We start from the raw sequence: 24,748 nt of genomic DNA, 5'->3' as shown, positions 1-24,748 counted from the left end.
GCTTCATCCCCAGTAGGGGGCATGCAGGAGGCAGCTGATCAATGATTCTCTCATTGATGTTTCTGTCTCTCTCCCTTCCTCTCTGAAATCAATAAAAACATGAAAACGAATCAGGCCTTCAATGTGCCCCACCTCCCACAGTTCGCAAAGCATCCATCTGCCCTACAACACCAGAGGCAGCGTGGGCGGTGCTCAATAGCCAGTCTTTGGGGTGTCCAGGGTACCGGGAGGTTATTCAGGGCTCACCCAGCTGGAGGAGTCGGGTGCTGGCTGCCCGTGCAGGTGGGCCTGGAAGGTGGGTGGGAGCAGCATCCTGTGTGGAAGTATTGGGTGGAGGGCCAGCCACGTCTGAGGATAAAGCGAAAATCGAAGGGGTCACAAAAATGGGCAGAGGCTGGGAAAGCGATTTCATTTACTTTTGAAAAGCACAGTTCCTGTTCACAATTCAAGGGCACAGGCAGTCTCTAAGGGGAGTGCCTGCTGAAGTGCCCTGAGCGGTGATAACGGGCAGATATTCCCGGGAACCGACCCGCGAGCAGAGCAGGTCAGACGCACACCCTTCACGCTAGTGCCGTCAGAGCATTCGTGACTCAGAACCAATGACTCAGCTTTGGGAATGGGTTGGCCCTGGGACTTTGGTCTCCAGGGCATTATCCCAGGAGGAAATGACAAGCTCAAAACCGGGCAGGAAGGGCCTCTGCCAATGTTACCCCCAGTGTCTAGGAAGAGCTTCCGGGGTCCTGCCTCGGGGAGCGGGGCCTGCTCTGTGCTGGTCACGGCCATTTTACGTGGGAAAGAAAGCACCATCCACGGGGTTGGGAGGGCAGATGCCAGCCCAGCCTTCCCGTGTGCAAGGGGCCTGCTGGGCAGACACGCCCAGGGCCTCACAGAGCTCTCCCCGCAGGAAGCTGTGGGAATGAGGCCGGCTGAACTGCAGAGCTGTGCTTTGGGGTGGTCAGTCCTCAGGAGCAGCCTTTGTGGGGCCCACGATGTGCTGCCTCCCTGGACTCCTCTGTAAGTGGGGGACGCACCCCCACACCAGCTCCGCACACAGGCCCCTCAAACCAGTGCACCTTCTAATCAGTGTCTTCTCTGAGGTGTCCCCCGCAGGGCGGGGCCGGGCCTGAGAGTCTGCACTCCTAGGCCCCCTTGAGGAGCACACACCCTCCCATTTTACCGAGGGAGTACGCTGCCAGCCTCACCGCCGGCTCAGTGGCAGGGGGGTGCGCAGGTCTGTGGCCCTGACCTGGGACTGGACGTGAGAGCTGGGTGCAGTCCTGCCCTGTCCCTTCAGCCTCAGGTTCGTCCCCGAGGTGCTGTGATGAGGGGCGTCACTTTTAGCAAACACATATCCCAAGCCATATTGGGATACTCTAAACACTTAAGTGGTTCATCTGAAACTCAAAACTAGCTGGTATTCCTGGCCGGTGTGGCTCGGCTGTTGAGTGTTGACCCAGGAACCAAAGGTTGCCGGCTCATTTTGATTCCTGAGCATGTGCCCTGGGTGGTGGGCTTGATCCCCAGCGGGGCTGTGCCGGAGGCAGCCAGTCAATGATGCTCCTTTCCCATCCATGTTTCTATCTCTCTATCCCTCTCACTTCCTCTCCCTTATAAAAACAACAACAGGGGCCGAAACCGGTTTGGCTCAGTGGATAGAGCGTCGGCCTGCGGACTGAAAGGTCCCAGGTTTGATTCCGGTCAAGGGCATGTACCTTGGTTGCGGGCACATCCCCGGTAGGGGGTGTGCAGGAGGCAGCTGGTCGATGTTTCTCTATCATCAATGTTTCTAGCTCTCTATCCCTCTCCCTTCCTCTCTGTAAAAAATCAATAAAATATTTTTTAAAAAAAAACAACAACAGGGGAAACCAAGATGGTGGCATAGGTTAACACCTAAACTGCTGCCTCGCACAACAATTTCAAAACTACAATTAAAAGACAGAACGTCTATCACCCAGAACCACGGGAAAGCTGGCTGAGTGGAAGTTCTACAACTAGAAGGAAAGAGAAAAAAGCATTGAGACATGCACAAGTGCTGAAAAGCTGAGGTACGGAGGCATGCGAATCGGGCTGGCGGCGGGCGACTGGGTGCGCTGCTTTTTTCAACCCGAAGGGAGACAAGCTCCTGATTACTCTGAACTCCAGTTTCTGGGGAGCCAAACTCCTACGGGGAGAAGCTGGACTGTCTGCCATTGGCTCGGAAAGTGAGGGTGACTTTCTTGCAGAGGTGTGCGCAGCAATCATTGTTTACTGTGCTGGGGCTTGAGATGCGGGGACGGGGAACCTCGGAGACACAGAGACAGCTGACTGGCAGCCATTGCTGTTTGCCACGCCCTAGCCTAGTGACTCCCTGAGACCCCACCCCGCACAATCTACAAACCCACCCAAGCTCCGCACAGCGGCTTTTGCATATAAATGGCCTGCCCTATCGCAGCTTAACCTAACAAACTGCAGCTCTGGTCAGACAGCTCCAAAACCTCCAAACCCCAAGCAAAGAAGAGAAAACTGTAGTTCTCGCTGTAGCTCCTGCTGGGTGGCCTCAGACAGTAGCTGACCTGCACCCCATTGGAGATCCACAAGCTAGTGTATCTAGTGGTCAGTGTGAGACGACACCAGATTTCAACTCCTCACATCCATAAGTGACACACTCAAGAGGCAGACTCAGCACCAAAGCCCCACTGAAGCAAGTCCTGCCCCATAAGTGTGTCTCCAGCACAGCAGTTCTTCCATATAGACACAGCAGGTCCTCACAGCCAATTGGCTTGGAGGTCAATTCCTCCCAGTGATACCAACAGCAATCAAGGCTTAACTACACCAAGACTTTGCACTCAGCCCACAAAGGAGTGCATCAAGAGTGTCCACCTCAGGTGATAGGGGAGGCTGAACCACTGGCCCCTATAGGTCACCTACCACAGAAAACCACTCCATCAACACAGGGAAGCAGCAAAATGCGGAGACAAAGAAACATGTCACGAATGAAAGAAATGGAGGAAAGCAAATGACTGGATATAGCGTTCAAAACCACTTTTATAAGGTTACTCAATAATCTTCTAAAAACTGCCGAGAAACTTGAGACCTCTGAGGAGCTTAGTAAGACCTTCAAGGACCTTAATGAGAATGCCAAAAAAATGAAAAAGGACCAGTCAGAAATTAAGCATACACTGAAATAAAGAATATACAGAAATTCAACTGTAGATCAAAGGACCCCAAGAATCAAACCAAAGATCTGAAATATGAGGAAACAAAAACACCCAACCAGAAAAACAAAAAGAAAAAAGAATCCAAAAATATGAAGATAGTGTAAGGAGCCTCTGGGACAACTTTAAGTGTACCAACATCTGAATTATTGTGGTGCCAGAAGAAGAGAGAGCAAAATATTGAAAACCTATTAGAAGAAATAATGACAGAAAACTTTCCCTACCTGGTGAAAGAAATAGACTTACAAGTCCAGGAAGCACAGAGAACCCCAAACAAGAGGAATCCAAAGAGGACCACACCAAAACACATCATAATTAAAATGCCAAGAGCAAAAGACAAAGAGAATATTAACCTTTTGCACTCGGATGTTGAGTGTGACTCGACATGGTTAGCATCGGTAGCAGCTCTTTTTATCTTTGAATGTATCAATAATTTGAAATATAAAAAAATCCAAATAAATAAGTTTGTATGAAAAGAAACTCCAGTTTTTTATTCTACTGCCGCGCTTTGTAAAATCTGGGGTATTTAAAAAATTAAATCCCAAGTAGAATAAAGGAATCGAGAAAAAAGCAATCGAGTGCAAAGGGTTAAAAGCATCAAGAGAAAAACAGTTACCTACAAGGGAGTACCCATATGACTGCCAGCTGATTTCTCAACAGAAACTATGCAGGCCAGAAGAGAGTGGCAAGAAATATTCAAAGTGATGAACAGTAAGAATCTACAACCAAGATTACTCTTCCCAGCAAAGTTATCATTCAGAATTGAAGGTCAGATAAAGAGCTTCACAGACAAGAAAAAGCTAAAGGAGTTCATCACCGCCAAACCAGTATTATATGAAATGCTGAAAGGTACTCTTTAAGAAGAGGAGGAAGAAGAAAAAGGTAAAGATAAAAATTATGAACAACAAAATGACAATAAATACATACCTACCAACAAGTGAATCTAAAACTCAAGTGAATAAAAAATCTGATGAACAGAATGGACTAATGAATATAATAGAATCAGGGACATAGAAAGGGAGTGGACTGACAATTCTCAGGGGGAAGGGGGTGTGGGGGGTATGGGAAGAGATTGGACAAAAAATCTTACACCTATGGATGAAGACAGTGGCGGGGGGTAAGGGCATGGGGTGGGGTGGGGAATCAGGTGGAGGGGAGCTATGGGGGACAAAAAAGAGGAACACCTGTAATAATCTGAAAAATAAAGATTTATTTAAAAAAATAAAAAATAAAAACAACAACACACCAACTGGTGCCTGCTTACTTGCTAAAGCTGGCACCGGAGCGCGTGGCCCCTTTCTTCCCCCGGAGCCTCCCTGCGCCCAGCCGGGCTTCGGGGCCCTTTCCTGGGTGCACACTGGAGTAATTGGTCAATTTCAGCTCTCAGCGCAGCACCTGCCTCTCTTCACTCCCAGCCGCATGGCCCCGGCCCCTGCTGCCTGGATTGTGAACGCATCCTCCACCCGTGGTCTGGGTTCCGACAGCGGGGGAAGGTGCCACGGAGGTGACCAGAGCCCACATCTCAGCTTGCAGGCTGCTCGCCCCGATGAGCCGGGAGCTAGCCAGTGCCAAGGCCCCAGGCCAGTGACTGGCTAGGCAGCACCCCAGCCCGACCTCAGCCCAGGCTGCAGGCTGATGCCCCGGAGACGCACAGCCAGCCCTCTGCTCCCGCACTGGCTGCCCGTCCAGAGGCTCCTGTGCTGGCGGCTGGCCCCTCCCCACCGCCTCCTGCACTTGGGGGCTGGGTTGCTCCTGGGCCTCTCCAGGAGGCACCCGTCTCCAGTTATTAAACTTGTCGAGTCCGGCAGCAGATCTAGCACAACGCAGGGGAAGCTGGTGACGGGAAGCTCGGGCACTGACGGGGGCAGGAGAGCAAACCGCACCCCTGAGGCGCAGTGCGGGGATCCGCTACGCAATCCCGTGCATCCTCGATGCCCACGGAGGAGCTGAGCACCCACTGGCGCCATAAATGTGCCACTCTGACCACTAATCTCATCTCCATGATCTAGTCTTCATTTAAGGCAGTGATGGCGAACCTATGACACGCGTGTCAGCACTGACACGCGTAGCCATTTCTGATGACACGCGGCCGCATGCCGAGGATGAAACATGTGCTGCTCCTGAGGATGAAACATTTGTGACTAGAGTCTTGGAGTTAGTTTTTTCCTCAAAGTGACACACTACCCGAGTTATGCTCAGTTTTTTGGCGAAGTTTGACACACCAAGCTCAGAAGGTTGCCCATCACTGATTTAAGGAAACATGCAAAAGGAACTACAGTTAGACGTCAACCAGACACTTACTCACATAACGAGATACGGAAACAGCGAGGTGAGTGATCGGCGGCCTGTGGGACCCAGCCCAGCAATCAGCAGGCTGATAAGACGCCGAGGGAGGCCGAGTAAGAATCGGAAAGTGGGGCACGAGGGGTGCAGATGCTGCTGTCAGCGTGAATCTGCTCCACAGCCTCGCAGGCCTCGTGCAAAGGGAGCCAAGTGGCAGACTGTGGGTGTTCCAGAGGGGACCCCAAAAGTCCATGCCGGGCTCCATTCCTAGGGGCTCCCTGGGGCCACCCTTGGATCAATGGGTTGGCAGGGCCGCTAGGGCCCCACAAGGGCCACAGGAGCCTGAAGCTGCCCATGTCCTCCACCAGCGCCCCATCCTCCTCCCAGCGGGGCCCCTGGGCAGGCCCCCACACACCCCTGGGTCCCCAGTGAGCCCGCTCTTTAATGCACCCTGGTTGGCTTCCTGCTGCCCCCCAGGAATCCCTGCTCAGGTGCTGCTAGGGGAGACGCCAGGAGGAGGGGAGACAGCAGGGACGGGCAGGCCCGAGGAGCAGATGGAGGTCCCTGCATCGGCCCAGCTGTTGAAGCTCCTCTCCAGACTCAGGCTGCCCGCCCCTCCCCTGATGCTGGCCCCCACCCCTGCCCGTCTTCCCCAACAGGTGCTTGCACTTGGTGACCCTCCGTCCAGTCAGGCCAGGGTCCAGGAAACAGACGGGGAGGCAGGAGGTCCCTGCAGCTCCCTCCAGCAGGCGGCCACAGGGATCTTCCCGGCAGCCTGATAAGCTCCGCCCGGCGCGGGGGCCAAGGTCGGCCCATCCTGGCGATAGGCAGATCCCTATCGGAGGGCGAGGAGCCTGTGAGCAGGGGGTGGGGGCAGGGGGGCCTTGGCTCCCACTTCTGGGGCACAGTCGGCCCTCAGCAAATGGACTTCCCTCCGCCCAGAGGAGGAGACCGATGTCACTGCATCACGCCACCCGAGTGTCCCCTGTTATTGGGCTGTTAATATTAATAACAACAGTTGCTAAGGGTGACAGTGCAAGGTGTGTCCAGCCAGGGCCCGCCTGGTGCCAAGAGGGGGCTGGGGCCAGTGGGGGTCCGAGGCCGCGTGGGGGTGGGGCGAGTGAGTGTGGGGCTGTGCGGGTCCCCAGCTGCCTCAGCCCTCGGCCTGGGGCCTTGGGAAGTGGGTGACGGGAGACCCTGTACCTCCGTCCCCTCGCTCCCCCGAGAGAGTGGGCGAAGCTGGGCGGGGCGGGTGGTGGATCATTAATCCCGGCAGGTGCAGGGCAGCCCCATTGGTCCCCCGCCATCAGGCCAGGCTGTCCCTGGGAGGAGGCTGCCCCGCTGGTGCCCCTGGACCCAGCCCTTCACTGAGCCCGGCTCTCCGTGGCCTCACTTCCCTCTCACCCCTTCCTGGCGCCGGGATGGCAGAGGCCCGCCCGAGGGGCTGGCTGCTCTGGGTGCTGCTCCTGCAGGCGGTGAGTCTGGGCCTGCACCCTGCCTGGGGCCTCCCCTCTGGCGTCCTGGGCACAGGGGTCCTTGGTGACAGGGAGGGCCGGGACAGGGGATCCGTTCTCTGGACAGACAGGGAATCCCAGGGCCCAGAGGCGGGGTGTGGGCGAGGTCCTGGGCTGCCCACGTCTCCAGGCCGCGGGGTTGTTGGGACACAGGGCTGCGATGGGGGCTGCTGGCCCAGGTGGACCAGGGGCCTCCCTCCCTGGGCTGCTGTGGCCGCCCTGGCCTGAGGGGGGCGGGGCTTCTGAGTCTCCCACCGTGGATTTAGCACCTGCCTCTGCTGTTTCTCGCTCACTGCAGGCCTGGGAGGGAGGGTGCAGGCTCGGGCCCCAGGTGGAGAAGCCGGGCACAGATGGCCCGAGAGGGCCCCGGCGTCTCGGTGTGGCCGCAGCACGGGCACCGAGGCGGCCAATGGCGCTGGTGATGGTGCCCATGTGCTCAGCGCCCAGTGCCGCTCGACCCCTTCGAGTCATCCCTGACCTGTGACCTTGCCACATGCAAGTCTGTTGGGTTGCCTCCCCGCCCCCCCTTTTTTTAAACATATTTTAATTTATTTCAGAGAGGAAGGGAGAGGGAGAGAGAGAAGCGTTAATGAGAGAGAATCACGGATCGGCTGCCTCCTGTACACCCCCAACTAGGGATCGAGCCCACAACCCAGGCATGTGCCCTGACAGGGAATTGTCCTATGACCTCCTAGTTCATAGGTCGATGCTCAACCACTGAGCCACACCGGCCAGGGCTCACCTCCCTCTTTTCAGGGACCTGATGTAAGCCCATCACCCCCAGACACCACCTGGAGGCATCTGTACCCCCCAGGGCTCCCCAGTTCCCAGCCATGTGTAGCTGCCATGGCCACCTCCCCACCAGGCCCTGCGTCCCTCCTAAGCCCACGTCCCCAGCCCCCCACCCCCACTCCCCGCTGAGGGTGTGGGACCCCTGGTGAGTCTGCCCTGCTCCCCAGGCCCAGGCCCAGCCGTACACGCCCATCCACCAGCCCGGCTACTGCGCCTTCTACGACGAGTGCGGGAAGAACCCCGAGCTGTCGGGGGGCCTGGCGACCCTGGCCAACGTGTCCTGCCTGAACAACACGCGCGCCCCCCGCGTCACGGGTGACCACCTGGCCCTGCTGCGGCGCGTCTGCCCTCGCCTCGACGCCGGCCCCGACGCCACCTTCGCCTGCTGCTCCCAGAAGCAGCTGGTGTCGCTGGAGGCCAGCTTGGCGGTCACCAAGGCGCTGCTGACCCGCTGCCCCGCCTGCGCGGACAACTTCGTGAGCCTGCACTGCCACAACACCTGCAGCCCCGACCAGAGCACCTTCATCAACGTGACGCGGGTGGCCGCGCGGGGGGCCGGCCAGCCCCCGGCCGTGGTGGCCTACGAGGCCTTCTATCAGCGCAGCTTCGCCGAGCGGACCTACGACTCCTGCAGCCGGGTGCGCATCCCCGCGGCCGCCACACTGGCCGTGGGCGCCATGTGCGGGGTCTACGGCTCCGCCCTCTGCAACGCCCAGCGCTGGCTCAACTACCAGGGCGACACGAGCAACGGCCTGGCCCCGCTGGCCATCACCTTCCACCTGTGGGAGCCCGGCCAGGCCGCAGGGAGCCCCATGCAGCCCCTGGACGGGGAGCTCACCCCCTGCAACCAGTCCCAGGGCGGGGCGGCCGCCTGCTCCTGCCAGGACTGCGCGGCGTCCTGCCCGGCCATTGCCCAGCCCGAGGCCCTGGACGCCACCTTCCGCCTGGGCCGCCTGGAGGGCTGGCTGGCCCTCATCCTCATCCTGTGCTCCGTCCTGGCCGTGCTCGCGGCCTTCCTCGTGGGCACCCGCCTGCTCTCCAGGACCCGGGACCCCAAGGCCGGGCCCAGCTTCGCCAACACGCTCAGCCTCTCCACCCACACCTTCCTCAGCGCGTGCTTCGAGGGCTGGGGCACCTGGGTGGCCTCCTGGCCGTTGACCGTCCTGCTGGTGTCCACGGCCGTGGTGGTGGCCTTGGCCGGAGGGCTGGCCTTCACGAAACTGACCACAGACCCCGTGGAGCTGTGGTCGGCCCCCAACAGCCAGGCCCGGCGGGAGAAGGCGTTCCACGACCAGCACTTTGGGCCCTTCTTCCGCACCAACCAGGTGATCCTGACGGCGCCCCACCGGCCCAGCTACCAGTACGACTCCCTGCTGCTGGGGCCCAAGACCTTCGGGGGGGTGCTGGGCACGGACCTGCTGCTGGCGCTGCTGGGGCTGCAGGAGCGGCTGCGGCACCTGCAGGTGTGGTCGCCCCAGGAGCAGCGCAACGTCTCCCTGCGGGACATCTGCTACGCGCCCCTGAACCCCAACAACGCCAGCCTCTCCGACTGCTGCATCAACAGCCTGCTGCAGTACTTCCAGAGCAACCGCACGCGCCTGCTGCTCACCGCCAACCAGACGCTCACGGGGCAGACGGCCCAGGTGGGCTGGCGGGACCACTTCCTCTACTGCGCCAAGTGAGTTCCCTGGCGGCTGCAGGCGGGGAGAGGGGGGGCGCAGCCTCCGGGACCAGGCCCGGCGTGGCCGTCCACCACCGAGAGGCCTGCATGGGGTCCTCGTCGGTCTGGGTCTCAGGCCGAGTGTCCCCGGTGGGGTCCCGCCCGCTCGCCGGGGCAGACGGGCAGGTGGCCTCGTGGGCTCCTGGGAGCAGGGAGCGTCCTTGCCCTGTTTGCGTGTCAGAGACTGCCTCCCAGCGCCGGGTCCTGCGCGGTGAGGGAGAGGCAGGAGTGTGGTGCGGCCTTTCTGGGTAACTCACTCTCGGCCTGTGGTCTTTTCTTCTGTTTTTGTTGTTGGCCCTCACCTGAGGATGTTTCCATCGATTAAACAAATATTTTTATTGATTTCAGAGAGGAAGGGAAAGGGAGAGGGAGATAGACGCATCAATAATGAGAGAGAATCATTGTTTGGCGCCTCCTGCATGCCCCCCACTGGGGATAGAGCCGAATCCTGGACATGAGCCCTTGACCAGAATCGAACCCGGGACCCTTCAGTCCGCAGGCCGGCGCTCTATCCACTGAGCCACACCGGCCAGGCCTGTGGTCTTTTCGAACTGTTGGCTGCCATGTGGTGCGGAAGCCACGTCCGTGCCTGTGGTTCACACACTCAGGAGGGAAAGGGTGAAAAGCAAAGGGCGTGGTGGTCTCGGGAAGGCAGTTCTGACCTTGCAGACCCTCGGCCTCCGGCGTCGAGGGCGCGCCGTGTTCGGGCTGCTCCCCAGGGTCTGCGCCTGGGCCTCGGGGGCCCCCATGGCTGCAGGTCCGGGGCAGCCCAGGCCCGGTCCCCGCCTTCACGCTGGCGTCGTTTTGATTCTGGATGCTCAGACCACTGGTGGATGGTCCGATTGTCCTCATTTGAGAGACAGGGAGACTGAGGCTCTGAGGGGTGGAGAGCGGCTGAAGGTCACACGCAACCCCTGCTCCCGGACAGCTGGCGACCACGGGCTCCCTCTCCCAGAGTGCTCTGCTCCAGCACCTTGACGCACTTGCCGAAAGGGCTGTTGAAGGCGTAGAGATGCCCGAGGTCGCCGGGTCTGCAAACTCTCACAGGAAAGAAAGATACGCTGGGGCCTGGAGCGGGGAGGAGGCTGAGGGCCCGTGAGCCTGTGCGGCTCTGTGGGTGGTCGGGATTGGGCATTCTCTGGGCCCCACCCAGGGGAGCAGGTGTGAGGCCCGGAGGACCAGGTGTGAGGCCCAGGGGAGCAGGTGTGAGGCCCGGAGGACCAGGTGTGAGGCCCAGGGGACAGGTGTGAGGCCCAGAGGACCAGGTGTGAGGCCCAGGGGACCAGGTGTGAGGCCCAGAGGACCAGGTGTGAGGCCCGGAGGAGCAGGTGTGAGGCCCGGAGGACCAGGTGTGAGGCCCAGGGGACCAGGTGTGAGGCCCAGGGGACCAGGTGTGAGGCCCAGAGGACCAGGTGTGAGGCCCGGAGGACCAGGTGTGAGGCCCAGGGGAGCAGGTGTGAGGCCTGAAGGAGCAGGTGTGAGGCCTGAAGGAGCAGGTGTGAGGCCTGGAGGACCAGGTGTGAGGCCTGGAGGAGCAGGTGTGAGGCCTGGAGGATCAGGTGTGAGGCCCGGAGGAGCAGGTGTGAGGCCAAGGGGAGCAGGTGTGAGGCCTGAAGGAGCAGGTGTGAGGCCCAGAGGACCAGGTGTGAGGCCCAGGGGACCAGTTGTGAGGCCTGGAGGACCAGGTGTGAGGCCCAGGGGAGCAGGTGTGAGCTCGTCCAGGATGAGGTGGTGATGGGCCTGGAGCTCTGGAGGGGGAGGGTGTGAGCTCACACAGCGCTGGGCCAAAGACATGGTTCTGACCAGGGCTCAGGGGCTGGTGCTGGGCCGGGGGCCAGGGGCGGGAGTGGGTCCTGGAGGTCCTTCCTCTACCGCAGCGCCCCGCTCACCTTCAAGGACGGCACGACCCTGGCCCTGAGCTGCATGGCTGACTACGGGGCCCCCGTCTTCCCTTTTCTCGCCGTGGGGGGCTACAAAGGTAAGCGGGGCACCTGGGGAGGTGAGGGACGCTGGCATGGGGGGTGGTGACTGCCGGGAGCTGGGTGGGAGGCAAACCGCCGCCCTCCACCTCCTCCATCTTCTCCCAGCACCGCTCAGAGGCTCGGTTCGGTGCCGCAGGCAGAGCGGGAAGTGGGTGCAGGGTTGGACAGTGACTCCGATGGGAAGGGGGAGGGGAGGGTGAGCTGGAGGTGGCTGAGCACGTCTCCTCCCAGGGAACGACTACTCGGAGGCGGAGGCCCTGATCCTCACCTTCTCCCTCAACAACTACCCTCCCGGGGACCCCCGGCTGGCCCAGGCCCGGCTCTGGGAGGGGGCCTTCCTGGAGGAGGTGCGAGCCTTCCAGCAGCAGATGGCCGGCACGCTCCAGGTCACCTTCATGGCGGAGGTAGGGCCGCGGTCCACGGCTCGGGGACACCCAGGTGGCTGGGGTGGCTTCCCGTGGTCCCACCCGGTGCTTCCTGAGGGACCCACAGCGGCCCAGGGTCAGCGGGCTGGTGGGTGTGTCCACAGCGCTCCCTGGAGGACGAGATCAGCCGGACCACAGCCCAGGACCTGCCCATCTTTGCCATCAGCTACCTGGTCATCTTCCTGTACATCTCCCTGGCCCTGGGCAGCTACACCAGCTGGCGCCGCATCCCGGTGAGGGGGGCGCGGGAGGGGGCGCCGGGGGGGCATCCGTACCTTCCAACCAGACGTCTGTCTCAGGGGACACCCCACCGAGGCTCCCCGCGGTGGCGCGTCCCCCAGCACCCACGGGCCCATCGCCGGCCGCACAGGAGGCTGACCCCATCCCCTTGCAGGTGGACGCCAAGGTCACGCTGGGCCTGGGCGGGGTGGCCGTGGTGCTGGGCGCAGTCATGGCCGCCATGGGCCTCTTCGCCTACCTGAGCGTCCCTTCCTCCCTGGTGGTCCTGCAAGTGGTGCCTTTCCTGGTGCTGGCCGTGGGGGCAGACAACATCTTCATCTTCGTCCTGGAGTACCAGGTGAGTGGGCGCCTGCCCGACCCCCCCGACGCCCGTGTGGGTCCCTGGGTGCTCCCTCCCCAGACGCCCGTGTGGGTCCCTGGGCTCCCCTCCCTGAGCCCGTCCTCATTCCTGCAGAGGCCCTGCTGTGGGCTCATCACCCACTCACCTGCCCTCGCCCAGGGGTCAGGCCACACGCGGGGGCGCCAGGTGGCGTCCAGGGAAGGGAGCCAGTGGATGTAGCCTCCGCTGTTGGTGGATGTTGAGGTCCCAGTGGCCACTGGGGCAAGGATGCCACAGACACCCCAAAATATACCCCGCATCCCTCTGGGCCAGGCTGAGAAGGGGGGCTGGGATGGCGGGGTCAGCTGGGGCTGGGAAGGTCGGCCGGCCAGCCCTCAGGCCCTCGACCCCGTCCTTGCTGTCCCCCCCCCCCAGAGGCTGCCCCGGAGGCCTGGGGAGCGGCGGGAGGCGCACATCGGCCGGGCGCTGGGCAGCGTGGGGCCCAGCATGCTGCTCTGCAGCGTCTCCGAGGCCGTCTGCTTCTTCCTGGGTGAGACGCCCTGCCCCCCACTGCCCGGCCTGGAGAGCGGGGTGCGGGCAGCCCCTCTGCCCCGTGAGCAGACACCGTGTCCTGAGAGTCTCCTCTGTCCCCCAGGGGCCCTGACCCCCATGCCTGCTGTGCGGACCTTTGCGCTGACCTCTGGCGTCGCCCTGATCCTGGACTTCCTGCTGCAGATGTCGGCCTTTGTGGCCCTGGTGTCCCTCGACAGCAGGAGGCAGGAGGTAGGGGACCCGCTAGCCCCGTTCTGGCCGGGGGGGGGGGGGCGGGGGGGAGCTTCACTTTGTAGAGAGGCTCGGAGTGGGCTTGGGGCAGGGACGCTGTGCAGGAACGTTTGGGCCTCGTCGTCCCCATGTCCCACAGAAAAGCAATTTTGTTTTGGTCATTTTGGGATCTTCGATCAAGCTTCCCAAAGTGCGTGAGGGTCAGGGTCTCAAAATAAACCTACAATCCGGCCGCCGCCTCTGCGCACACAGAACGCACGGGAGGCGAGGCAGGTGGGAAGTGCCCGCTGGCACGTGCCCCTCGCTGGCATGTGCCGGGCCGGGAGGGAGGGCGGCGGACCTGGGCTGCTGTGGACCACCCAGCGGCTGCCTTCACAGGCCTCGCGGCTGGACGTCTGCTGCTGCCTGCGTGCCCAGGAGCTGCCCCCGCCCGGCCAACGCGAGGGGCCCCTGCTCCGGTTCTTCCGCAAGGTCTACGCCCCTTTCCTGCTGCACCGGGTCACCCGCGTGGTCGTGGTGAGTGGGCGGGCGGGGCAGCTGGGTCCTCACCCCGGCGGGGCGGGGGCTGCTCAGCCCGACCCTCACCGCGTGGTCGTGGTCGTGGGCCGTGGAGAGCTCACCCAGGTCCGGGTGCAGAAGCCGGGGTGGGGGTGGCAGCGGGACTCAGGTTCAGCTAGAATGGGTCTGAGAACAGCCAGCCAGACCCAGGTCGGAGCGCGGGAGCCTGTGCCGTGACTCAGCGGCTCCCTCCGCAGGTGCTGCTGTTCCTGGCCCTGTTCGGGCTGGGCCTCTACTTCATGGGCCACATCAGTGTGGGGCTGGACCAGGAGCTGGCCCTGCCCAAGGTGAGCTGCGCACGTGGCCTCGGGCCTCGGGCGGGGGGGGGGGGGGTGGATCCGGACACAGCGGGTGGGGCAGCCGTATAGTCGGGGTGCAGGACCCTTCTAGAGTGGATGGGGAGAGACCCCGTCTGGCAAAACAGACCCTGGGTCCTCATGAACCACTCACTCCCCACTCCTTCCCCAGCCACGGCACCGCCATTCTATCTTCCGTCTCTGAGCTAGGGAACCATACAATATTTCCCCTTTTGTCACGGGCTCATTTCATTCAGCGTAACGGCCTCAAGATGCACCCACATTGTAGCAGGTGTCAGCACTTCCTGCCTTTTAAGGCGAATCATGTATATGTACACACACACACACACACACATATTCATAAATATATCTCACATTTTGTTTAGCCATGCATCTATTGATGCGTACGTCTATTGAGACATCCTTGTCTTAGCTGTTGTGAATAATGCTGCTGTGAACACAAATGTCCATTTGAGTCCCTGCTTTCCATTCTTTGGATAAACACCCAGAAGTGGGCTTGTTGGGTCGTACGGTGGTTCTAAGTTTTTGGGGATTCTCCCATGCTCCTTCCGTAGCGGTTGCACCAATTTACATCCCACCAACAGGGCACAAGCGTTCCAGTTTTTCCACGTTCTGGCCGACACTTATTGTTCCCTGTCCGCCCCCCCCCGCCCCGCCCCTCTTTTGATGGTAGCTGTCCTAATGGGTGTGAGGTGGTATCTCGTTGTCGTTTTTATTTGTCTTTCACCAATGACTAATGAGGTCGACGTTCTCTTGATGTATCTTTTTTGGAGGATTGTCTATTCAAGTCTTTTGCCCATTCCTGAATCGGGTTGGGTTCCTTTTTTAAATTATTCATTGTTCATGAAGTAAGTGCCTGTTGATTTTCTATCCTGCAACTTTGCTGGATTTGCTTATGAATTCCAACGGGTTTTTAGTGGTATTTTAGAATTTATAATCGATGAACCGAGATTTGTTGCTTCTTCCTTTCCAGTTTGGGTGCCTTCTATTCCCTTTTCTTGCCTATTTGCTCTGCGGCTTCAAATACGCTGTTGAACGACGGTGGTGACAGCTTGTTCCTCATCTTAGAGGGAACACTGTCAGTTTGTCACCGTTGAGTATGATGTTAGCTGTGGGGTTTTCATATACGGCCTTTTATCGTGTTGAGAAATTTTCCTGTATTTCTGCATTGCTGAGTGTTTTTTTAATTGATTAATTTTAGAGAGAGAAAGGAAGAGCGAGAGACAGACAGACAGAAACATCAGTTTGTCCTTCCACTCACTGACGCATTCATCGGTTGACTCCCTGTGTGTCCTGACCAGGGATTCAGCCCATAATCTTGGTGTATCAGGAAGATGCTCCAACCAACTGAGCTACCGGCCGGGGCCCTGAGTTTTGTTTGCTTGTTTGTTTTCTTAATCATGAAAGGATTTGGGATTTTGTGAGAAGCTTTTTCTGTGTCAATTGAGAGGATCATCTGTTTTTATTTTCATTCTGTTGATGTGGTGCATTACATTGACTGATTTTCATGCATGGAGCCATCCTTGCGTTCTGGGAATATATCCCACTTGATCACGGTGTATCTTCCTCTTGATAGACGGACGCTCCCTGACTTAAGATCACTCACTTACTGTGGTGGGGAGGTGACGTGCCTTCAGTAGAAACGGCACTTCAAGTTTTGAATTCTGATCTTGTCCCGGGCCAATGACGTGCGCCTGTCAGACGAGGGGTCGTGAGGGTAAACAGCCAGCACTCCGCTGTGCACGGGGTCACCAGCACTTGTTTTGGATCTTGTGCTTGAGCACATTTAAGGCAGAAGGCTGAGCCACATGGTCAGCAGGTCAGGTGTATTCGAGTGCCACTCGTGATGTGTGACGTGCTGCCAAGGAGCAGAGGGAAGTCACGGCGCCGGAAGGGAAAGCCGAAGTGCCTGATATGTGCCGTCGATGGGCAAGGAGAGCCGTCCATGGACGGTTCCACGGAAGCTCTGTCCCAGGGTCTGCAGCGCCGTTGCCCACTATTTCAGCAGATGGAAGAGTCCAGGGTTGGGACCAAGGTGAGGGGAGAGAAGGACGTCTGTGGGGCTGTCGCTGCAGCTGCACCAGCGGCGGGAAACCTCGCGCTCCTTGTGAAAACCCTCATCCCAGGCTGAAGAGAGGGCTTTCCCGCGGGGCAGGGTTGTGAGAAAGGCCTGTGGACTCCACCTGGGCCTGGAGAGCAAGTCATCACGCCACAGCTCGAAAAGAAGGCAAAGGGTCCAAAGCTGCCAGCAGGGGGTGGCGGGATCCTTGTAGAAAGAGGTGTGGTCTAAACAAAGGTCAAGATCGAAGGAGAAGCCGTTTCTGCCTCAGACAGTCCCCAGACCATACAGGGAACCGCCGAGGGGACAGGAAGTCTGTCCGAACGGTGTCTGGGAGGAAATGTCACCAAGGCCTTACTAGTGAGGAAGGAAGCACGCCCGGGACTGAAGAGGCCGGGACGAGCCGACCCACTGTTTTGTGCAGACACAGCCGGTTTGGTTCAGAACGGCCCTTACCGGAAAGCTGCCAATCCCGAGCCGGAGGGGAAGGCACACGCCAGCTGGCAGCCCTTGGCAGCCCCAGAGACGGTCTGGACAGCGAGAGCCCTTTCCGGGGGGCTCCTCGGCGCTTAGTCCCTGAGGTCAGGAAGTGCCTGGCCGGTGAGGGACTGTCTTAAAGTTATTTTATTTTATTTTATTTTTTGAATGTACATTTCAGCAGCATTAAGTACATGCACAATTCTTTCTTTTTTAAAAATATATTTTTTATTGACTTCAGAGAGGAAGGGAGAGGGAGAGAGATGGAAACATCAATGATGAGAGAGAATCATTGATCGGCTGCCTCCTCCATGCCCCACAACTGGGGATCAAGCCCACATCCCTGGCATGTGCCCTGACAGGGAATTGAACTGTGACCTCCTGGTTCATAGGTCGACGCTCAACCACTGAGCCACACTGGCCGGGCCCTCATGATTTTCTTAATAGCACTTTTCCTCTAGCTTACTTTAGTGTAAGAATACAGTATGTAATACATGCACCATACAGGATATGTGCTAATTCACTGTTATGTTATTGATAAGGCTTCTGGTCAATTAGCAGTTCAGTTTTTGGGGATTTCCAACGAGGTGGGAGGTTGGCACCTCTAACCCCCGCGTGTTCAAGGGTCAGCTGTATTTGCCTTACCAGGGGTTCTTACTTTCTTCTGTGGCTTTGAGTTACACCCTAACGGCCTTTTGCTTCAACACGAAGGGCTCCCGTTAGCATTCTCACGGTGCAGTCCTGTGGTAATGACTCCTCCAGCTTTAGTTTATCTGGGAGTGTCTCAGTTGGTCCCTCGTTCTTGAAGAACAGTTTTGCTAGAAAGAGGATTCTTTTTTTAATTTTTTATTTGAAGGGTTTTTAAAAATTATTTTATGTACAAAGAAATAGCATTCTGTCATGAGGTGGATGTCTTGAACGACCCATTCATGGAGGTCACTTAGTCCAACTTGATGAATGCCTGGCCCCCGGTACTGACGGGAACACTGGGGCACACGCTGAGGCCGTACTTCCGGGTCAGACCCTGGCGTGTTGAGCAGACGCGGCAAGAACGGGAACCCAGGCCGAATTTCCTCAATGCTCCAGGAGAGTTGCTGGGACCCATCTTGCTCTCTCTGTGGCAACGAGGCAAAAGGGAGAAAGAGGATTCTTGATGACAGTCCTTTTCCCTTCAGCACTTTGAATATACACGCCTGCTGCCTCTGGCCTCCAAGGTTCCCGATGAGCAATACGTTTATAAGGATATTGGGGATCCTTGTATGTCACAAGTCCCTTCTATCTTGTTGCCTGCAAAATCCCCCTTTGTCTTTGTCTTTCAACAGCTGGATTATAGTGTGCCTTGGTGTGGGTCGCTGGAGTTATTTTATTTTATTAATTTTTATTTTATTTTTGAGAAAGAGAGGGAGGGAGGGATTGAGAGAGAGATGGGGAGAGAGGAAGAGATCCCATATGCACCCTGACTGGGGATCGAAAACCAAAACCAAAACCTGGGTATATGCTATGACCAGGAATTGAACCCACCACCTTTGGTGTATGGAATGATGCTCCAACCGACTGAACCACACTGGACAGGGCTCTTTTTTTTTTTTTTTTTAATATATTTTATTGATTTTTCACAGAGAGGAAGGGAGAGGGATAGAGAGTTAGAAACATCAAAGAGAGAGAGATATCGACCAGCTGCCTCCTGCACACCTCCTACTGGGGATGTGCCCGCAACCAATGTACATGCCCCTGACCAGAATCGAACCTGGGACCTTCCAGTCCGCAGGCCGACGCTCTATCCACTGAGCCAAACCGGTTTTGGCTGGACAGGGCTCTTGGCGTTGGTTACGCTTCTTGGGTGTTTATGTTTCTATCTTCCATCAAATTTGGGAAATTTTGGCCATTATTTCTGCGCATGATCCTTCTGCCTCTTTTTTCTCTCCGTCCTCCTTCTGGGACTCCTTTGATGTGTGTGTTGGTCTTTGATGGGTCCCGCAGGCACCTCTCTGAGGACCTGCGAGTGTCCTGAGAGTGGGAGTGGGAGCGAGCCCCTTGCGATGCCTCTGGTCAGGCCTCATGGACTGTCTCCCTTCCAGGACTCCTACCTGCTCGACTATTTCCTCTTTCTGAACCGCTACTTTGAGGTGGGGGCCCCGGTCTACTTTGTCACCACCGGGGGCTACAACTTCTCCAGTAAGGCGGGCATGGACAACATCTGCTCCAGCGCCGGCTGCGAGAGCTTCTCCCTAACCCAGAAGATCCAGTACGCCACCGAGTTCCCCGAGCAGTGAGTGTCCGCCCCTGCCCTTGTCCGTGTCCCCCCCCCGCGCCCCTGTGTCCCCCACTCCCTCTGGCCCCCCTTCCTGCCTTCCTGGTCCCATCCAGCTGCCCACCTGCTGCTGTGCCTGTGGAGGCCAGTGTTGGGGTGGGGCCATGGGAAGGACCCACCACTTGCCCTAGGGGCCTGCCCCCTGAGCTCCTCCCCGACCCCCAGGTCTTACCTGGCCATCCCTGCCTCCTCCTGGGTGGACGACTTCATTGACTGGCTGACACCATCCTCCTGCTGCCGCCTTTACGCCTTTGGCCCCAACAAGGACCAGTTCTGCCCCTCGACTGTCAGTGAGTGAGAGGCCTCTGGGGGCTCATGGCCCCACAACTTGGGGAAACTGAGGCGAGAGAAAGGAGAGAAGGGGGAGGCTCCCTTAGCCCCTCACACCCTCCCAAAGGGTCAGTTGGGATGGGACACAGGCGCAGAACACACGCGTGGGTGCCCGAGCCCAAGGGGGCTGGACATGGGCCCTCACACGCTCCGGAGCTGTGCCCACGCTCTGGGGCACGCTGGTTCTCACGCGGCGGGAGTGGGGAGCGGGCCCAGGTGGCCCATGGCCCTGGCCCCGGAGCAGCTGCGTTTGTAGGTGGGGTGGGGAGGCCCCGCAGGCTGTGGCTGTTTCTCTGCCCCAAACTTCCCTTCCTCATCCGTTCATAGGGGTCGGCAGTTTCCATGATGGAGAGAGCCCCCGCCCCCCACGGTTATAGAGAAACAGAGTGTGCTCTGGGGCACACAGGCTGCTGCTGCCTGCAGGGGGCAGGCGCCAGGGTGTGAGGGCACCGCGGCAGGAGGGTGCCGCTCCCCACCCGCGCACTCTCTCTGCAGCCTCGCTGGCCTGCTTGAAGAGCTGCGTGAGTCTCACCCTCGGGCCTGTGCGGCCCTCGGCGGACCAGTTCCACCAGTACCTGCCCTGGTTCCTCAGCGACCCGCCCAACATCAAGTGTCCCAAAGGGTAGGCCCGCGTGGGGTGTCCGCAGGGGCGTGGAGTGGGTGGCGCAGGGAGGGGGGGCTGGTGGAGGGTGTCTTGGGGAGCCTTGACCCCAACCAAGCCTTTACTCTGCCCACCCCCAGTGGCCTGGCAGCATACAGCACCTCCGTGAAGTTGGACCGCGACGGCCAGGTTGTGGGTAAGCGTGGCCTTGCGTGGTGGGAGGTGAGTCAGCGGCTCCAGGGCCAGGAGCCTCAGGGACCCCCTCCATCCACATCCCTCTCCTCCTCCTCCACGGGGGCTTCTAGCCTCCCCCTGGAGGTCCTCACTCAGATCCTCGACCTCACACTTCACCTCCTGCCTCCCCACCCCAACCCTCAGGCAGCACTGGGTCCACGGGAGACCTGGTGGCTGCATCCATCAGAGGCAGGGCCGGTCCACACCCAACCGCAGGCCCTTCGCCCAGTTTATTCCGAATCCCAATACGGTGGCAGCAGAGCCCTGAGCCAGCCCCCTGCGGGCGCCGGGAGCCGGCTCTGACCTCTGCCTCTTGCTCCCGGGCTGGCACCAGCCTCGCGCTTCATGGCCTACCACAAGCCCCTGAAGAACTCGCAGGACTTCACGGAGGCTCTGCGGGCAGCTCGGGCCCTGGCCGCCAACATCACCGCCGACCTGCGGAAGGTGCCGGGCACCGACCCGGCCTTCGAGGTCTTCCCCTACACGTGAGGCCCAGGCGGGTGGTGGGCAGCAGGGCGGGACCTGGGGAAGGCCGCCCCGCACCCCTGCTGAGCTGCGCCCTCCTCCTGATGGGGGGCGGGGGCGGGGCGCCGCGTGACAGCGCCTGCACCCCCAGGATCACCAACGTGTTCTACGAGCAGTACCTGACGGTGGTCCCCGAGGGGCTCTTCATGCTCAGCCTCTGCCTGGTGCCCACCTTTGCCGTCTGCTGCCTGCTGCTGGGCATGGACCTCCGCTCCGGCCTCATCAACCTCTTCTCCATCATCATGATCCTGGTGGACACCGTGGGCTTCATGGCCCTGTGGGGCATCAGCTACAACGCCGTGTCCCTCATCAACCTGGTCACGGTAACCGCAGACTCGGGGCCTCCTGGGGCGTGCCCGCTGGCCTGGCGGAGACCCCACCCGGCCCTTTGGAGCTGATGCCCCTCTCTGCCCGCAGGCAGTGGGCATCTCTGTGGAGTTCGTGTCCCACATCACCCGCTCCTTCGCGGTCAGCACCAAGCCTACGCGGCTGGAGCGGGCCAAGGAGGCCACCATCTCCATGGGCAGTGCGGTGAGTGGGCGGGCGGCCGCGGGGACCGGCGCCTGCTGCTGCGTGCCCAACCTGACACCTGTGTGCCACCCTAGGTGTTTGCCGGCGTGGCCATGACCAACCTGCCGGGCATCCTCATCCTGGGCCTGGCGAAGGCCCAGCTCATCCAGATCTTCTTCTTCCGTCTCAACCTCCTCATCACTCTGCTGGGCCTGCTGCACGGCCTGGTCTTCCTGCCGGTCGTCCTGAGCTACCTGGGTGCGTGAGGCCCCTCCGCAGGCCCGCCCCACCCAGGGAGGAGCCCCAGGCAATAGGGAGCCCCAGTGCGGGGAGGCGCGTGACCACTCCTCTGTGTGTCCCTCTGCAGGGCCCGACACCAACATGGCTCTGGTGCTGGAGAAGAGACGGGCGGAGGAGGCGGCCGCGGCCAGGACGGCCTCCTGTTCAAAGCACTCCCTCCCCGTGAGCTGGGCCAACGGCACCTACGTCAACCACGGCTTCCAGCATCCTGCCGAGAGTGGGGACGGCCTCGGCGGCCCTCCCCCCCAGTGAGCAGAGCTCCGTGCAGGCTCCAGGGGCCGAGAGGGTTCCCCTGGGGACCATGACCTGTCTCCCCCCAGACCCTGGAGGGGGTGCTGTGCCTGTGGGGGTGCTCACACTGGGACTCCCTCTGACCACAGGTGCCCAGGCACCCTCCACCCCGGCCGCAGGTCCCTGGTTCCAAGTCATTCAAGCCTTGGTCAGCACACACTTGCCTCCTTCCTCCCGGGACCTGGGTCTTGGGGTTCAGACACAGAAAGGCTGGCTTGGTTCCAGACTCAGACTCGCCCACAGCTGCCCCTTTCCACCCACCTCCCCTTCAGTGAAACAGAGCCCCACGTGGTGTCGGAGAGTCTTCAGCTCTGCTCAGTACCCGAGAACCAAGAGCAGGACCCACCCTGCAGGCAGCCAGGGAGGGGAGGGGAGGTCGCTGCCCCTCATCGGGGAGAGTGTCCTGGAAAAGACGCTGGTCACGGATCGGCCCCACTGGAAGACGCCGTTCAGTTCGGCCTCCAGCTGCACCGATGATTAAGGTGGCTGCTGCCAGTCAAGGCTGCTGAGTGTCTTCAAGGCTGTGAGCTCCCGGGGACAGGCCTGGAGCGCTGGCGTGCAGCAACACAGCCCAGTCTCAGCCTCCCTGGAGAAGCACAAGCCGAGGATGCACCTGTTCAGTGCCATGCACAGGAGGAAGAATGTGTCATTGAGCAAAAAATGTCTCATTTTTTTAGCACTTCCTTACTTTCTGGCACTATAAGAGGGTCCCCAGGCCCAGAACCAGCCATTTCTCCATTTTATGTCTCATTTTATGTCTCATGTCCTGTCCTGGTTGCCTTTGGATTGAAGATAACTTTTGTAGCCCAGCCGGTACAGCTCACTGGTTGAGTGTCAACACATGAACCAGGAGGCGGTGGTTTCCAGCTCCATCCCCAGTAGGGGGTGTGCGGGAGGCAGCTGGTGGATGATTCTTCCTCATCCCTGTTGTCTCTATTCCTCACTCCCTCTCCTGTTCTCTCTAAAATCAATAAAAATATATTAAAAGGAAGATAACTTTTGTAACGGACACAGCACATGTGTGGGAGGGTGACAGGGAGATTTCAGTCTGTGTTTTCCCTTCCCCTTTCTAGAAGGTGCCATGTCACTGGTGGCACAGAAGGTGCCACTCCCTTTCAGGAGCGGCGAGCAACTTCTCCCAAACCAGGAGACATGGAGGCCCTGGCCTTGTGGTGTTGGCCAGTGCAGGGACCCACAGATGCTCACTTTCTGCGAAAGCCTGTGAGGGAGGCACCCACTGCTGGCGGGCAACTGGAGTGTTTATTATTATTATTATTATTATTTACTACTCCTCACCCGAGGATATGTACCCATTGATTTGAGAGAGAGAGAGAGAGAGAGAGAGAGAGAGAGGTATCAATCAGTTGCCTCTCAGACGAGCCTCGATCAGGGATCAAACCTGAAACCTAGGTATGTGCCTTGACCGGGAATCAAACCGTGACCTCCTGGTTCATAGGTTGATACTCAACCACTGAGCCACACTGGCAGGGCCAGAGTTTGGTTTTGGTCAGGTGTGTTGTGGAATTCCCTTTAAAGGGGGTTTACCTGATGTTTCTCTCCTGATGAGACCGGGGTGATGGGTTTGGGGGAGGAAGACCGCAAAGGTGGGGTGACCGTCTCGGCACACCATATCAGGGCAGGTACTGTTGCCATGGCTGATCACTGTGGTGATGTAGGTCACCTGGCTGAGGTGTGTCTGTCAGGCGTCTCCTCCCTACAGGTGCTTTCCCCCCTTTCCAGGCTGTGTTCCTTGGGGGGCAGTCCCTGTGCACTACCCACACTTAGGGATGGGAGGCACATCCCAGCTCCCGCATTCTGAGGACACTGTGGATACACGTGTCAGTATGGACCCACACACAGCCGAGTTGTACTTCGGTTATAGAATGATGCTGCCTCATTTGTTTTGTTAATTTGCTGGTCACATGGTTCCAGCTGTGGCCATTGGAAGCCCTTTCAGCTGACTCCTGGGTCCCTCTGTCATATGCCCATCATGGTGAGCCTTGGGTTTTTTGTGTGTGTTTTTTTTTTAGCACTTCCTTACTTTCTGGCACTATCAGAGGGTCCCCAGGCCTAGAATCAGCCATTTCTCCAAGGAGCCCTAGACCCTTCTCTGCACATGGGATTAGAAACCAGGATCTGGGTGCTCAATGTGCACATTGCTCCTGGGCCCCCTCAGCTGGGAGAGGAAGGAAATGTGTGTGTCAATCCATGTGGCTACGCGTGTAAACACTTTCCTATATAGCGAGCCGTGTGGATACTGAGCCAAACCCTGCATTGAGACGCCAGCTCTGATCCACCAGGGATTATCCCAGGCTCCTCCTTCCTTCTTATCTGCAAACACCCACCCAACAGCAGGAAGCCGGTTTCCCCACCCGCCATGCCACGGACTTGATTACCCATTTCCACTGTATGCAGGTAGGATTTTCCGAGTGGTAATCCATGCCCCAAGCCCTGGGAACAACTTAGGACCGTCTGTGTACTGTTCCTCCTTTTCCCCTTGGTCCTAGGACTCATTCCCAAGGTTACTGGGTCAGCATCTCCCTCAGTGAGGCTGTGCTGTACATTTGCAATAGATCGTTTTGTCACACTCTGCATTCCACTCTGGGGTCCCCAATCTCTTTGTTTTAAAAATATATTTTTATTGATTTCAGAGAAGAAGGAAGAGGGAGAGAGAATAGAAACATCAATGATGAGAATCATTGATCCGCTGCCTCCTGCACGCCCCCCCCTGGGGATCGAGCCTGCAACCTGGGCATGTGCCCTTGACCGGAATCGAACCCGGGACCCTTCAGTCCGCAGGCCGACGCTCTATCCACTGAGCCACACCAGCGAGGGCCCCAATCTCTTAAATGATATATATGTTTTTTAAAAAGTGCATCCCACTGAGTTTCTCTGTGTACTGACACTCCCGTGCCCACAGGTGTCCCTCACGGACACCACACAGAAAGGTCCAGGGCCCTGTGCTTCACCCAGTCAACCTTTC

General features: G+C 58.9%; 1 protein-coding gene across 1 annotated transcript; it reads left to right on the top strand.

The window, feature by feature from the left end:
• The first annotated feature begins 6,898 nt into the window (after positions 1-6,898).
• Positions 6,899-21,726, top strand: NPC1L1 (NPC1 like intracellular cholesterol transporter 1). Its single transcript, XM_008160626.3, has 19 exons — positions 6,899-6,952; positions 7,951-9,461; positions 11,381-11,481; positions 11,717-11,889; positions 12,015-12,143; positions 12,305-12,487; positions 12,905-13,019; positions 13,125-13,252; positions 13,631-13,768; positions 14,008-14,097; positions 18,742-18,932; positions 19,140-19,264; positions 19,800-19,926; positions 20,046-20,101; positions 20,474-20,624; positions 20,756-20,987; positions 21,082-21,195; positions 21,270-21,432; positions 21,542-21,726. Exons 1-19 carry the CDS (start codon positions 6,899-6,901, stop codon positions 21,724-21,726), a joined length of 3,966 nt encoding a protein of 1,321 aa, XP_008158848.2.
• Positions 21,727-24,748: the final 3,022 nt, after the last annotated feature.

The sequence above is a fragment of the Eptesicus fuscus genome, chromosome 14 (assembly GCF_027574615.1).
Source record: "Eptesicus fuscus isolate TK198812 chromosome 14, DD_ASM_mEF_20220401, whole genome shotgun sequence".
NCBI classification, from domain to species: domain Eukaryota; kingdom Metazoa; phylum Chordata; class Mammalia; order Chiroptera; family Vespertilionidae; genus Eptesicus; species Eptesicus fuscus.
Note: the sequence above shows the minus strand (reverse complement) of the source record. Positions and strands in the feature narration are given on the sequence as shown.